We start from the raw sequence: 16707 nt of genomic DNA on the forward strand, positions 1-16707 counted from the left end.
TTGTTTATCGTGCATTTGGTGAGCGTTTAGCGTGCGTTTGGGTATCATGCATGAGGAAACCTAAAGGTCTCAAGGAGTGTATCATATGATTATCATATGTTTTCAAGCCAAAATTAAAATATGAGGATTATATGATTACCATATGATTGCCATATGAATCGAGCACCATATGATTATCATATATGGCACATTTGGCTGTTTTGCCAACTTTGTTCTACAGACTTCCATCTTTGTTATACAGACGTCCATTTTAGTCACTGTCTTCTGACTTTGCTTAGAGTTTATCAGTTCAGTAATTTTGTTATTACCCTTCACTTTTATTACATACACATGTATTGATTTTATTTATATTAGATAGAATCCATTAGAACAATAGTGATGAGATGCAGTATTCATAATTGTGAAATCTCACAGTGTGATTTATTATGATTTTTTAGGAGCTTCCTGCCCATACCAGTATCATGTATCTGGAAGCCTATGATGAAGATGCATTGGATGCTGGGAAACTAACTTATTCACTTGAGGGAGGCAAGGACACTATTTATATCTTTTTTTCTACTTTTTGAAAGCAAAGGATCAAGTTTAGAAGTTAATTTGACAGCAATTATCTCAGTATGATATTTTATCAAAAATAAATAAGTTGTTGATTGATAGAGATGTCAGTTGAATCATGCTTGTTGAAGATTCTATTGTCAGTTGAATCATGCTTGTTGAAATACAATGAAACCTATTTTAACCCTTTTAGACTATATTATTGGCTCCATTTTAACAGGTGTTCAGGTGAAACATGTTCAAACTGCATATAAACTTGTTTGAAGAAACCTCAAGAAATATTTGGTTTATGCAGGTTATTGGATAATTATGGGCTTGGTTTAGACAGGTTTTAAGATAATTCAGGGTTTGGTATAGACAGGATTCTCTGTATATATATATATATATATTTTGAAAATACGATTACTTTAATGGATCATTAAGGTCTTTTAAAAGTTTATTTTACTAGGTACCAGTTGCAATGGTTTCTTCCCTTTTTAAGTATTTGAATTGCAACATGCTGTAAACCAATATTTTCCATGAGCAATTATGTTTCCGCTTATTTCACAAGCAAGAAAATGCACTGAAAATGACTTGACCTTTTAAATGGCAAAAATTATTATGTGCAAAAATAATGTATTTTACTGTACACTGCAATAAATGTGATCTCTATCGGATTGGCTGTTGCTTTCATTTATTACAGTACATAATGTATTCAAAACTTTGTCTTGACCTGCCATAAATTATTGGAAAACCTTCTTTTGCACCAAACAAATAAACAAATATAAATGTAGGTATCCTTTACGCCACAAACCTTTTCTCTAATTGTTTGAATTACACCATAATTGGGAAATTATTTGCATCATTCTACATGTACAGGTATTATGCATAATTTTATGTACTTTGAAAGCAGTAGTTCAGATATTGCTGCAGTGATGAACAGACATAACTCCAATAAAGAATTTTTTTATCGTGAAATTTAACCAGTGCAGGAATGGTGATCTAATTTTACTTTTTTATGTGTATTAACTTTGTAATTGGATATATATGTACCTAGAAATCAAATTAATTGTTAAATGACTCACTGCACAAGTTTATATACTTCTTGTTCCCAACCTGGGTGGAAGAGGGGGGGGTTGTTATAATTTTTCTTCAAAACCTTCAGTATTTTACCATACTTCAGTATGCGCAAATGACTTCCTTTTTGTAGAATTGGGTGGCGCAATCAATACAAAGGCTCAAATAAGTTATGGCACAATCAATACAAGGGCTCAAATAAGTTATGGCGCAAACGATACAAGGGCTCAAATAAGTTATGGCGCAATCAATACAAGGGCTCAAATAAGTTGTGGTGCAAAAGGATACTGGGTCAAAGAAATATCAACCAAATTATCTATAGTTTATTGTGTTTCATTTCAGTGGATAGTTCTTACTTTACAATTAGATATGGTGACTTAGAAGTAAACACCATTCTTGATAGAGAGAACAGATCATCTTATATGGTTACTGTTGTAGCTACAGATTCCGCTGGACATCGGGTAAGTATGGTGCAACCTGCTTATACCAAATCTTTTGTGGACAGAATTTATTCTCCCACTCATTGACGATTGTGTGGTATATTAAAATCACCTTGTCCACCTGTCCTTCCATCCAAATTTTGTCACATTTATCTTAACTCCCAATGGAAGGATTTCTTTCAAATTTGGTGTATGGCTTCATGTAGATAGGGGATATGTTTTAAGCAATTTAGTTGTTGTCTGATATCAATTTTTTGTAGTAGTGGGGGATGCCTAGCAAGTTTCTAATTTATTGGAGGTTCAGCATAGACAAGTATTGCTGTACATATTTCATTGGAATGTGTTATTGTATTATCATCCATATTTTTTCCTCACAAAAGCCTATTTTTGATAGTAGGTTCTGCTACTTGATATCTGTATGGAGTGGTTATTAAGTCTTGAATTATTTTTTTTATTTTTGGGGCCAGTTTGGTAGGATGTAGCTTTGTTTCATTAACATTGGGGATGAAGGATGTTTTTTAGTAGGTATGAACCAGTAAATCCTATTTTTTGTCATTATGAGCGAGTGATTTTGATATGCATGCATACCTTAAACATCAGGTAGTAATAAAATTTCCAGTTATTAATCAAATTTCTGTCATTGCATATTTAATTAGTTTTGTGGAGAAATAATTTAACCACTAAAAATTTATTGAAACTTGCATTTAAAACAGAAGTTCTTGTCTAGTTGAAATTTAAAATCAACTTGAATTTTTTAAATGTAGGGTACAACGAAGGTCAACATAACAGTGTTAGATATTAATGACAACCCACCAATGTTTTCCAGAAATTCCTACACATTTACCCATGTAGAAGGTATGTGTTGATTAAATACAGTCAAACTTTGCTTGCTCAAACTCAAATGGTTCCAACACTGTTTTTTTCTCCTATATAATCAATGCTTATATCCTTGGATTTTTTTTAATTAAATCACTGGTCAGGATGGTAATAAATCTTAGAGAATAACCCCCACTGAGTCAAACTCATCAGCCATTTTATCAGCTTGAGTAAAAAAAGAGTGAAAAAATAAAGCTGTATACCGGTAATTAATTTAAGAGTCATTTAAGGCAATTACAGGTAATTTTTATGTCATCACTAATAAATTAGTTAGAAAAACTTCTGATCACTCATACACAACTAAATGTTCCCTTGGACTTTAAGCTTCCGAGGTTTATAGCAAGCCATTGTGGAATTTATTCCCCATTTATTAATGTTGATAAATATTTAGTAATATGTCAATGAATATTTATCAACATGTGCTCACATATTAGGATAATCTTACTTTATTCTTTGTTGTGTATGTCTGTTTTCCATGTCTGGTCTTTGTCCTTGGATTACATTCTTTTGATTACCGCTATAAACTTGGTTCCCTTGATTACTCTTTGATTACAGCTATAACCTTGGTTCCCTTGATTACTCTTTGATTACCACTATAACCTTGGTTCCCTTGGTTACTCTTTCACACCACTAGATCTATACTGCTGCTGGTGGATTTTGTCCCCAAAGGTATCATTAACCCAGTAATACAATTTTAATATTTATGGTTTTAACGAGAGGAATGAAAGAAAAACTGGCTCGGATGCCGGTCCCAGTATGAAAAGGTCTGAACCTGACAACAGATCGGACACACTGTTGTCTTGTAAGACTGGTGTCCCCAGATGGGAATCATAGCACATGCACATCTGATATGGATAGTGGCTTGACAATTCCAACAAAAATTACCCAACTGCACATTCAGTCTGAAGACCATCTATTCCAATGCAAAAATTCTGACTATTTTAAAATAATCAAACCATGTTCCAACACTTTAATTGATATATTTGACTACAACGATGACGAACCACATTGTACCATATCAAAATGTGGTATTAAAAATTGCAAAACATTTAACATTCTTATAACTGACTCTTACTTTTCTACTTCCCTTACGAACAAAGCCTTTCATACAAGAAGTCAGGATGACTTAAGTTGCATATCAACAAACTTAATAAATGGATTAGAATGCAACTCATGTGGTCTAGTATATGTCGGTGTAACACTAGAACAATTAAATAAACAAATGGGCGGTCATGGTTTGGGAAGTAATTCCACCAATTCCCAACAATTTAACAGTTCATCAAAAGCATTTTAATCGACAAGATCATTCCATCCTCTCTTTGAAAGTTTGTATTCTAGAAAAAAAATTACCATCCAAGAACAGTCTTGTTCTAAGTAAAAACTATCGTAGGGAAAGAGAGGAGTACTGGATACGCAGAATAGGTACTGCAATACCTTATAAATGCAATGACAACATCAAAAGTATTGGAAACCTTTCAAGCCTATATAACAATTGCATAAATGTGATGACTTTATTTGACAAAAATCCAAGACTGGAAAGGAGTCATGGCCATCTCCACTATACGCCACCTAACTTACATGACCTTGCCATAGATGGTCTCCTTCCTTTCATACAAAAACCTTATGGATTTCATCATATTCGAAACAAACTCTATTCTATACCTCTCTTATCTACTACACTCCATATTCCTTTCTAGCTGATCTCGTCTGAGAGAACGAATATCGTTTAGCTAGATCCTTTAATCTCAGTTTCCACTATAAAGATGACATATTATCGTTAAACAATCCTAATTTCTGGGATTTGATACATCGCATCTACCCCCAAAGAACTCGAGATAAAGGATAATACAGACACTGTGAAGTCAGCCTCATATCTTGACCTACACTTGGAAATTGATGGTAAGGGAAAACTATTAACCAAACCTGTACCTGTACTATACACAAAAACAGTTTCCTCTTTTTTGGCTTTAAATATTACTAAATGTATCTTTTTATCTCTGAAATCAGGTCTCAATGGTAATTTGATGGATTTAAAGAATTATGATCTTTACCTTTTTACAATTAGTTTTCTCCATCTTGATTGCAAATTTAAAATTCTTTGACCAGGTTCAATAGCACTAATTTACATAACATGAAGTTTTTTTTCATTTCAATGTCAGGACCAACTAGTAAAGGATTCAAAATGAAACTACATACTACTGATCCTGATTTAGGAGAAAATGGAACTAATGTGTTCAAACTGATGAATTATGGTGGATTATTTAATATAACAACATTACCAAATAACACTGTAGGTAACTAAAGTGAAATAGGGTTTGTAAGTCTTGTTTCATTTTCCTTATTCGAATTTCCCATGTGGAACATATTGAAATACAAAAATTAATCTGCATTTCATTGTAAACTTAAAGGATCTTGAAATGCTGCATTGATCTAGAAATAGATATTTGTCATTTTTTATTGGTAGTTTCACCATAAAAGAAGTTTTGCCTAAAAAATACTTGACTCAACACTCTGTAAATGATAAATTTCCATGCATCTGATTGGTAAATCAGCTAGGACCCATTCTTATGAAACCCCGGAGTCACATGAAAAGATTTACATACTCTTTCAATTTTTTTAATTCAAATTAATGAAAACAGTTACCACTACTATATTGTTCAATACCAATGTTTAATGAAATACTGTAAATATATTAATTTTCACTGTATTCTGATATCTGCAATTTTCCCAGTGGGCAGAAATGCATGAAAAACAATACCAACGATTTAGCTTTTTTTACACTTTTATATAGCACTAATCATTTTTTGAAAAGGTTAAAATTGATACCCACAAATATGTTCAATTGACAGAATCTGTGAAAATTAATACTTTCACAGTACCTTAACTATCTTATTAAATACCATTGTTAATGACTCTTTATTGTTTAATATCAATCTTAACTACCATGAAATAGTTCTTATTGAAATTAGGATCTTTGAGCTTTTTGGTACGGAGATTTTTCTATATGCTATCAATTTATTTTTTTTTTTTTTGAAAATTTGCAGGGTGTAATAACTGTGTTAAAGGAGTTAGACAGAGAATCTCTGAGTGTACTGAAAGAGAATGGTACAGCTGTCTACAATCTCAATATCCAAGCTGTAGATACAGGAAAGCCAAGTCTTTCAGCAACCACACTGGTTAGTAAAAGTATTGAAAGTTTTCCACACTTTTTTTTTTGTAATGCTTTTACCAAATAAGTTTGTTTTTGGTATGTGGCCTTATTATGAATAGTTACACATTAAGTTCCACTTTGGTTACGGTTGAATGATTTTCACGGAAGTTATGGCCTTTGGACATAGAAAATTTCAGTGAATTTGAAGGTTTCCGCACTTTTTTTCGTGGGGGACATTCTTATATCTCTATTTTTGTTCCCCTGCTTTTAAGAAGAGTAGGGGAGTATAGAATTCGGCTTTCTGTCCATCCATCAGAAAATTGGTTTCTATAACTTTGAATGCTGTCATAGACTTTCATCAAACTTACGCAGTTGATGGGTTATGAGTTAAGGAAGACACCTATTGATTTTGGGTCAGTAGATGAAAGGTCAAGGTCACATTTCAGTGTTTTAGCTAGCGCTCGCCATTTTCGCCATTGGCGAATGATTTTCGAAAGTGGCGAATTTTTCTCGTGCACGATTCGTCACTTGATAAAAAAGCCTCTGATGTTCCCATGACCCCACAATTGACAACTTTATTACTTTTCCCAAGCCAATTAGGGTTTAACAATAAACAATCATGACTACAATCAAACAATGAATTGATTGCATCACCTTTGATCACACCTTGCTTGATCACCTGTTTGAGGCTAATTATCCCGACAAACAAATTAATTAATGGTAATGATTTGTTTGTTGAGCGCTGTGACGCGTTCTCAAAGTGTCATTGTATGTATTTAAAATGGAAAGATGTTTGGATTTTTCAATCACAGTTCCAATCGCAACTATGTCTGCCATTACGAACTATTTTAGTTCGTCGTCACATGACAACGTACCTGAAGGTCAAAAGTCTAAAAATTAGTCAACTACTACAAGGAGTCGCAGTGATCGACTATTAAAGTCAAAATTTAAACTAGAGTGGTCAAAGATATTTTGATATGGGCTCCTTTGATTTTAAGAGGGCTTTCACTTTGTGGTGCATGGCTAAGGACAGAAGGTTTATGCATTACTGATCAAGTAAACAGTGCTTTACATTCTTAGACACATGCCAACAATAGTAGCTGATGTATATAATTTTTAGATTTTTACACACATGATATGTATGACACAGTAACAAAGTATTTTTTTGCATTTTTTATTCATGAATAGTTGCTAATGTAGAAACTGTATGTTGTTATATATTTTTTATTAATATGAATTATCTGTTATTTATATACCAGTGCTGACATAGAAATAAACATGTTATTATTTATAATATAGTTGTTATAAGTATATGTATATACATGCATGCTGATAAATTTGCGACGCGAAAAGAAAAAACAGTATTGAGATTTAGTCGTACGCAAAAGTGACTAATGGGTTGAAAATCCTGGCTAAATCCCTGCATTCTTGATGAAAAAGAATTTTTTGGCTGAAAATTGGTTTCCTGGGCATAACTTTTGAATGCTTTCATAGACTTTCATCAAAACATACAATGCAGTCATACATCATTTTTTTTATTTTAGTAAGCCAGGTAAAGATGTCATACCCTTTGCAACGTCATTACGTGGATCATAATAAGACTTTCTTAATTATTATGACCCATGTAATGAAGTTGAAAGTTCAGGGTGATGGGCTCAATATTTTCTAAATCTTCTTCCAATATAAAACTGAAACTTTAAGTTTGTGGTACATTTGTTCTAATAAACATTTCTTTTCATTACTAATATTCCATGAAATGACACTTGTGTTGTGAGGGAGGACCTTGAGCACTGCTCCTGTTTATTGTTTGTCTTTGGCTTCCATAACATGGTTTACAGCTGTAGTTAATGTGTATAATGACAATGTTTGGTAGAATGTTTGTCTTGGTTGCAGCTCCGTTTGTGTTAGGTGTAGTGCTGTGTATGATTATGTCAACCTTTTTGTTGTTTTTTTTTTTTTTAGGTAACCTTGTCTGTGACAGATATCAATGATTGTAAGCCAGAATTCACCAGGTCATCTTATAATGCTACAGTTCTAGAGGGTTCACCAAAGGGCTTCTCTATCCTCACTGTTACCACTTCTGATTGTGATTATGAACCAGAGTTCACTGATGTAAACTTCTCTCTGGAAGGACCAGATTCTGGTATGTGTTTATATTATTGTAAACATCTGTCAACTTACTACGAAGCTAACAAAATAAAATCAGTGTTATGGGCATTTTTTCTGAATGGAAATGCAATCATGTTTTATTATATGAGGGCTGAATTACAAATGAAATAACAAAGGCAGTACTGTATTTTTGATGAATTAAGAGTTTGTCTTTTTAAAAAGCTGAAAGAATATGAAGACAGAAACCAGGATGAAGGAAAAGTCCTGGATAAAAAAAATATGCTAGGTCCTAACAAATCATATAATTTCTTTTTCAAGAAAAAACACAGTAATAGAAGAAAGAAAATGAAAATAAAATCAAGATGTGAAATTTTTAAAATATAGTGAAACTCAATTTTCGATTCAGTTTACCAAGGTTTTAAATACATTTTGATTTAAAAGGATTTAAAAAAGTGTTTGATTTGGACAGGTTTTCAGATTATTCAGGGTTCAGTTTAGACAGGTTTTCAGATAATTCAGGGTTCATTTAAGACAAGTTTTCAGATAATTCAGGGTTCAGTTTAGACAGGTTTTCAGATAATTCAAGGTTCAGTTTAAACTGATTTTCAGATAATTCAAGGTTCAGTTTAGACAGGTTTTCAGATAATTCAGGGTTCAGTTTAGACAGGTTTTTGGATTATTCAGGGTTCAGTTAAGACAGGTTTTCAGATAATTCAGGGTTCAGTTAAGACAAGTTTTGAGATAATTCAAGGTTCAGTTTAGACTGGTTTTCAGATAATTCAAGGTTCAGTTTAGACAGGTTTTTGGATTATTCAGGGTTATGTTTAGACAGGTTTCATTGTTTATCATTTCATGGTATCTTATATACTAGTAAAACAGTTTAAATTTAATTCATTTTTGTTCTTTTTCAGATGTTTTTGTTATAGACAACAGTGGAGAGATACATCTGAATACCAAAATAAGTGTTAAGTCCCGTAAAGCGGAATACAGTCTCACTATTGTCGCAAATGATTCATTGAATAGAAATACAGTGAGTATACCTTGAAATCAAGATCTCAGTAGAAACTCTGTAGTTAAGAAGTAGGAATTTTCTCAACCAATTTTTTTTAGTAGATTTATCATATTATCATAATTTTGCCTGTTTTGGTTGTCATTAACTCTGATTTAATTTGTTATTTGTTTTGATGTACTGTAAAAGTTTTTGTCGAGCTCCTTTACAGAGGAACATTTGCTATATCAAAGCATGAGCACCTCTGCTACATTTAGTTCTAAACACCAAGTCTTAATGTGAATTTGTATTATACACCAGAAAGAGCTTCACCGATTTGTAGTGAGTAGTGCTCATGAATTGTGAAAAATTTTAACATCCAGAATAGCAAAGCAAAGAGGCCTGCTAGTGGTCATACACACTTTGGTTAACTACTTGTGCTGATCTATCTCCTGTTTTGCCCTTGGTGCTATTGACTGAGTATCTCGGGTGGCCAAAATGTGTGGTGCGGATTAAGTTATTTGGTCTCTGGAGAAATTAGGACTTGTGAGCTTTAAGAAAGTAACTCCATATAAATAGAAAATAAATGCTTACAGTTCAAAGAAAATAACTCCAAGAATGAGCATTGATTTGTACTTAAATATTTGTAGAAATTTTAAAGGAAGGTTAGATATCATATGTAGATATTCATGAAGGAATACCATTATAGTCTAATGTTCCCAAAGGAGTATTAACCAGCTGAAATATTTAACTTTTAAGTAATTTAAAGCAGGGGGTATTGTCTTTGTGGGCTTGCTCACAGTAGTTCTAGTTTTATATAAATTACAGGCTCCACTACGAGTGCATATCACAGATGTCAATGACCATGATCCTCAGTTTACAGAGGTTATCTACAACTTCTCCTCGCCAGAAACAAATAGGACAAGTTATGTGGTAGGCATTGTCAGTGCCACAGATGATGACTTGGGTGACAATGGCAATATCACCTATAGTATAATATCAGCTGATGTCAAACAGTTGTTCAGTATTGATCAGGTAATTTTTCTTTGTCAGTATGTGCTTGTTAGCCCCCTTCCAATAACTATCGCTGAAGGGGACTTTAGGTTAGACTCTGTCCTTTCATCAGTCCAGCAAATCAGTTGTCAGCACTTTTTCTTCATATTCATTGGATCTATGATACATCACTTTACCATGGCAAGTTACAGATCAAGTTTAAGTATTATTACCATCCATTGATTATTTTGCTGAATTATGGACCTTGGACTTAGAAATAATCATGCAGTAACTTAGTTTTCTGCATCCGTCATGTATACAGATATTCTGTTAGTATTTACTACGTCACTTTTCCATGGCAAGTTACTGTTTTAAGTTCAAATTATGTTATGGTCCTTTAATTTTTTTACTACGCTGTGGCACTTGGAAACTAATGTGAACTGCACAAGTTTGCATTTACATAAAGTTTGCATTCTGTTCTGGTAAGGGACTTTGTATTGCCATGCAATACCCTTAGAATGCTTGTTTGTTTATGGCATAATTTCGTAGTGGGATTAGTTTGCTCTTACAAAGGCATATTTGAAAGAAATAGTCATATTAAAATGGTACCCGTCTCACATATCTAAAGATGTTATTTTATTGATGTTTCAGTATTGTAATGGTCAAAAGCTGTACTATTTTAGTCTTAGACATGCTGTGAAAGTACTTATATTTGTGAGATACCAATTTTCTTGGATTTTGTGGTTGTTCTCAAACCCCAAAACTAAATTCCTGATGAAATACATATTTTCCATTTATTTGTACTGTTGGAAATGTCAAACCATGAATTTAAGAATCCACAAACCAACAATTTGTCTGCAATCCACGAAAATTGATGTCGAGGAATAAAAGAACTTTCACTTAATTTCAAACAGAAAGGGTCAACTTGTAAAATCTCTATATCTCAGTTTTTTGACAAATTACAGTGTATGCAAAGGTAATGGTTTTGCATGTAAGTAAACAAAACATGATTTTTTTCAATCCAGAATGGCAGTATCAGAACTATTGGAGCCTTAGACAGAGATGGATGTATCAACAATAGATACCCCTTCACTGTCATAGCTGTAGATGGTGGAGAATCCCAAAGAACTGTAAGATTTTATTAAAGGGACCAGTTTGAGGTTTCCCGAAGAACTGTAAGGTTTTATCAAAGGGACCAGCTCATGGTTTCCCAAAGAACTATAAGGTTTTATTAAAGTGACCAGTTTAAGGTTTCCCCGAAGAACTATAAGTTTTATCAAAGGGTCCAGTTCATGGTTTCCCAAAGAACTGTAAGGTTTTATCTGAGGAACCAGTTGAAAGCTTTCTAAGGAGCTAAATGTTTAAGGTTTTATCAAAGGGACATTTAAGATTTCCCAATGAATTCCAGCGTTTTATCTCAGGGCCAGTATAAGGTTTCCCAAAGAACTGTAAGGTTTATAAGGGGGCTTGGTAGATAGTTTGAATTAGATGAGCTTGCCATCCAAATTAATCAAGGAAAGAATTAAGGAATGTTTACATTTTAATTATATTGGAAAAAATAATAAACCAATTCATTGGAATTAACTACAAATGAGCAATTCAGGGATAGAAAACTGTCAAGACTTATATGTTTTACATTGTATTAATGAAACTTTACCTGTGATACTATTGACTACTAGTTTAATCAGAGCTATTTCAGATTGAGAAGCTAGACCTTTATGAATAAAATTGAATCTTGATATTGGTAGGAATTTTAAATATTAATTTTTCATGAAGATGTATGAAATTCAGACAGTGCCTGTGGTAGAGGTGATTCATAATGTGAAAAATCCACCAAACAAACGATACTTTTTCTGTCTACATATGCTATATTTATATGTGATGATTGCCCTTTCTGTACTAAGATCTGTATTTTTGATAAAACCATACATTCACCTCCCACTAAAATCAACCAAGTCAAACCAAATTGAAAGTGACAGATCTTGCAGAGGGCCATTTTTATACATAATCTATATAATTTTCATCTCGAATATGCAACAACGTTTGAAGAACTATGACTCAAATAGTTAGCTTGAACAGTTTTTGAATTATAAATAAATGAATTCAGTGGGTTTGTGACATTCCTGGATCACCTCCTGTTTGATTTTTTATGAAGATTGTTACTTAAAAGAATTTAATCTTATATTTTGTATAGGGGTATACAGAGGTTGTGGTTTACATAACAGATATCAATGACAACTATCCAACGTTTTCTCATGCCAACTATTCTGGTACTGTCAAAGAAAATTCTCCAAACGGTACTGGAGTTCTTATTGTAAGTAAATAGATGTGTAAAATAAAGTTTCGCAAAACCTGTTGTGTACATATTTTTGTATCTTGTGGTTAAGTTTACACATGGAATCCATACAGATGCACTGCTACTTGATATACTGAAGATAAATTTAATTCATTCAGTCAGAATATTTATAGGATTGTGAGTTCATTAGTTGCCCAGATTGCACATGTGCAAATCAGCTTAAAATGGCAAATGTCAGTTGTGCGTCAGGGAAAATATTTGCATAACATTTGGGATGCATTGTCCCACTTCTGCTTTCAATTTACCGACTAGGTGTATTTTTAAAAGACTGCCAAAGTTTTTCGGTGGTATAACAGTATGCTGATGACGTCCGTGTTGTCTATTGCACTGTTGTCCATGTAGTCGTCATTGTCCATTGACACTTTGTTGCATGGAATAAATCAAACATCGGTTGGTTGATCTTTTTAAAATTTTGTAACAAGTTTCCAAACTACAAAAGGAAGGTTGGTATTTATTTTGGTGGTTATGGCCCCAACTGTTTTAGAACCATTGGATGAAAAGTGGGCAAAAACAAGAATTTCATAGACTTTAACTTCTTAGGTCCAGTGATAGTATAGGACTGTCTATGATATTGTTTCACAGTATTCTATAGACTGGTAATGATTTTGGGGGTGAAAACTTGAACTTTTTTCAGGCCAATAAACAAGCATTTACCTAATGTCTAGACAATTACTTGACTGGATATCTTAGAAATTGTATTACAAGCTGCCATACCACCAAAGGAAAGGTTGGGTTCAATTTTTGGGGTTAAAACTTGAAACCTTCTAGGAATTATGAGCCAAAAAGGCATAGAAACAGCCATTTTCTGTATGTCTGCACAATAACTTGAGTAAAATTGGTGGATCTATTTGAAATTGTATTGCAAGGTGCTATATTACAAAAGGAAAACTTGGATAGATTTTAAAGGTTGTGACTTAAGCCTAGTAAGAATAAGGGGCCAGATCAAAGGGTTGTTGTGTGACAACTTAAATTTACTGCTTTTAAAAGTGGTGAATTCAGAGGGGATGTATGCCCCTAAAATATTTATTTTAGCATGAAATCTTGATTTTGTACAAATAGTTGCCTAAAGTTTATTTTAACTAGCTTCACTTGTTATTTAATTCTATGTACAGGCCTGAACCTGAAATCCAGAAATAATGAATCCTTGCCTGCTTCATTTAATCTAAGTTTACGCTCCTTCAAAGATTGATAAATAAGTTATCGTTAATTAAAATTACTCCCCTATATGTAATACAGAAAATAATAATCAAGCGAAAAGGTACAATCACTGTTATTTATTTAAATAAATATTAATAACTCTGAAAATACATAGAACATACAATGTATTGAATGTTTACTTTTATATCTTTTCTACCTACACTTTAAAGTGTAAACAATGTCACCCAAATCAGTTCGCACTCTAGGGTTAGTTCTTGTATTTTGTCTGTTTTTATTTTTGAACACTGTTTCTTTAGCTTCTGTTTAACATTTGTGTCTGTTTTGAAATTTAAACAACTTTGTGTCTTTTTCATTGGATTTTTTGTCCATTTTTAGTCCCCCCCCAGGCTGTAGGCCATGTAAACTATTGCTATCCCTTTGCATTAGCCATCGTCATCTGTTGTCATTTACTATTTTCAAACATCTTCTTTTCTAAAAAATTACTGCATGGACTTTGATGATACTTAGCAAGATTGGTCCTTAGGTTAACTTGCACAAACTTAGTGTTTTTGATTTTGATCTGTCGAAATACATGGTCGCTGTTACTAAAAAATAGAGCATAGGGGTCAGACAGCAGTTTTTCACATATATGTCCAAAACCTTTAAGATTAAAAAAAAATTCACATTGGTAAAAGTGTTCAGCATGATGCGTTATGTCTGTGGGCAAATTTTGGTGAAACATTAACCCATGTAGGAGTTGTTGTCTTTTTTGGATGTTTTTGCTGTTTTTGATGCTATATCTTGAAAAAATCTTCACCACAGAAAACACTGTACAGACTTAAATGAAAGTTCAGTAAGAACAGACCCATGTTGGAGTTATTGCTTTCCTGGACGTTTTTTTTTTTTGTTGCTTTTTTTATGTTTTGACTATAAAGAATCTTCTCCTCTGAAACTACTGTACAGAATTCGATGAAAGTTGATATGATTGTTCCTTATGGTACTAAATGACCATTGGGAATTTTTATCCATGAAAAAAATGGCTACTTTTACAAGAAATTGAAGGTAGCTTATCAAACCAGGTGAGTGATTCAGGCTCTCTAGCCTCAATTTTGTTTTTACCTCTGATTTTGATCTATTAGAAACATCTGTTGTAAAAAATTATGTCTGATTCTGTTTTTTTATTTTAAAGTCTATTTTAAAATTTTGTCTGTGTATGCTTTTTACGTCTGTTTTTGATTTTTGCATTTATTTAGCTCACCTAGCTGAAGGCCATGTGAGCTTTTGCCATCACTTGGCATCCATCATTGTCATCTGGCATTGTCTGTCGTCGTCATTAACAATTTTTCAAAACTCTTCTCTTCTGACACTACTTGACCAATTTGAACCAAACTTGTTATGAATGTTCCTTGGGTATCCTGCATAGAACTGATTTTGGGGATTTTTGATCTGTTAAAAAACATGGCCGCCGTTACTAAAAAAAAGAACATAAGGGTCAGACAGTAGTTTTTCGCAATCTCCACAACCATTAGGTTTAACCAAATTCTGACAGAGAATAAAGTGTTCAGCATGATGAAATCTATCTGTGGTTAAATTTTCATTTTAATCTGTTGAGCCATGTTGGAGTTTTTTTTTGACATTTTTTTGCTATTTTGAATGTTATTTCTTTTAAAAATCTTCTCCTCTGACACTACTTGACAAATTGAAATTAAACCTAGTATGAATGTTCCTAGGGGTATCCTGCATAGAACTGATGTGGGGATTTTTGATCTGCCATTTTTTTGCCACCATTTCTAAAAATAGAACATAGGGATTAGACAGTAGTTTATTGCATATATCTACAAAATTGTTAGGTTTAGTCAAACTTTCATTTGCTGAAATGATCCTTACTTTTAGGACTACAGAAGTCTTCAGGGATCAAAGTTGTCAGATGACTCTTTGTAAGAGTTACTGCCCTTGAAAGGGGAAAAATGACAGGTTTTATTTTTTTCATATACAATTTTCAGCCAATATCTTGAAAACTACGATAAAGAAAGTATTGACAACATTTGTCCTGTTTGTACTTTGTAGCTACCTCCAATTACAGCCACTGATAAAGACTATGGTGTAAATGGTACTGAAGGAATTCAGTATTCTTTAGTAGGATCAGATTTTCAGTTTCGGATAGATAAAAACACAGGGGAAGTGCTTACCAATGCCTCGGATCTAGATAGGGAATCCAAATCAGAGTATTATATGCAGGTAAAAAATAAGTTACCTTTTGTATTTGCAATTTTATTTTGTACTAAAGAATCACTCAAACTCAACTCAGTTGAGTGATTCTTTGAAAAATGGCCCTAATGGCAAGTATCAACTTCGATTAAACTGGTTTGAAAAATTCCCAACAGGAAGTACAAAATTGAAATAGCATTGGGCTTCAAGTTGAAAAAAAATGTCAGATAAAAATTTCATTTAATGAATAATTCTTTCTACAGGCCTCCTCTTCCTCTCATAGGTAGAGCTAATAGAAGATCCCTATTCTGTAAAAGGTGCTGATTTTTTGAATGAACAAAAGTGACTAAAGGTTTAAGACTCCAGTCTAAAGCCCTATAATAATCTTGCCAAACCAACTATAGAATCATGTAATCATCTATCAAACATAATGTAGAATCCTGTAATCATCTTACCAAACCAACTGTAGAATCCTGTAATCATCTATCAGGCATACTGTAGAATCATGTAATCATCTTACCAAACCAACTGTAGAATCCTGTAATCATCTATCAAACGTATTGTAGAATCCTGTAATCATCTATCAGGCATACTGTAGAATCCTGTAATCATCTATCAGGCATACTGTAGAATCCTGTAATCATCTTACCAAACCAACTATAGAATCCTTTAATCATCTTATAAAACCAACTATAGGGTCCTGTAATCTTCTCACCAAAACTGACTATAGAGTCTTGTAGTCAACTAAGCAAAATCAAGTAAAAAGTCTTGTATTCATCTCACCAAAACTTAATATACAATCATGTAATGGACTTACCAAATCAACTATAGCATCCTGTAA

The 16707-nt window shown here is 33.0% G+C and overlaps 1 protein-coding gene across 6 annotated transcripts in view; it reads left to right on the forward strand.

Annotated features, from left to right (window-relative positions):
* Nucleotides 1-16707, forward strand: part of LOC148619687 (cadherin-23-like) — a 185604-nt gene that overhangs the window by 138451 nt on the left and 30446 nt on the right. For all 6 annotated transcript variants that reach the window (XM_088579862.1, XM_088579858.1, XM_088579859.1 and 3 more), the window contains 11 exons: nt 438-528; nt 1951-2069; nt 2813-2903; nt 5084-5214; nt 5969-6100; nt 8038-8218; nt 9096-9214; nt 10001-10207; nt 11191-11295; nt 12360-12479; nt 15726-15896. In XM_088579862.1, coding sequence (XP_088435988.1) covers nt 438-528; nt 1951-2069; nt 2813-2903; nt 5084-5214; nt 5969-6100; nt 8038-8218; nt 9096-9214; nt 10001-10207; nt 11191-11295; nt 12360-12479; nt 15726-15896 — 1467 coding nt within the window. The remainder of the gene's footprint in view (nt 1-437; nt 529-1950; nt 2070-2812; nt 2904-5083; nt 5215-5968; nt 6101-8037; nt 8219-9095; nt 9215-10000; nt 10208-11190; nt 11296-12359; nt 12480-15725; nt 15897-16707) is intronic.

Source organism: Perna viridis, chromosome 4 (genome assembly GCF_037379345.1).
Source record: "Perna viridis isolate PV_CMFRI_1.1 ecotype Kerala chromosome 4, ASM3737934v1, whole genome shotgun sequence".
NCBI classification, from domain to species: Eukaryota; Metazoa; Mollusca; class Bivalvia; order Mytilida; family Mytilidae; genus Perna; species Perna viridis.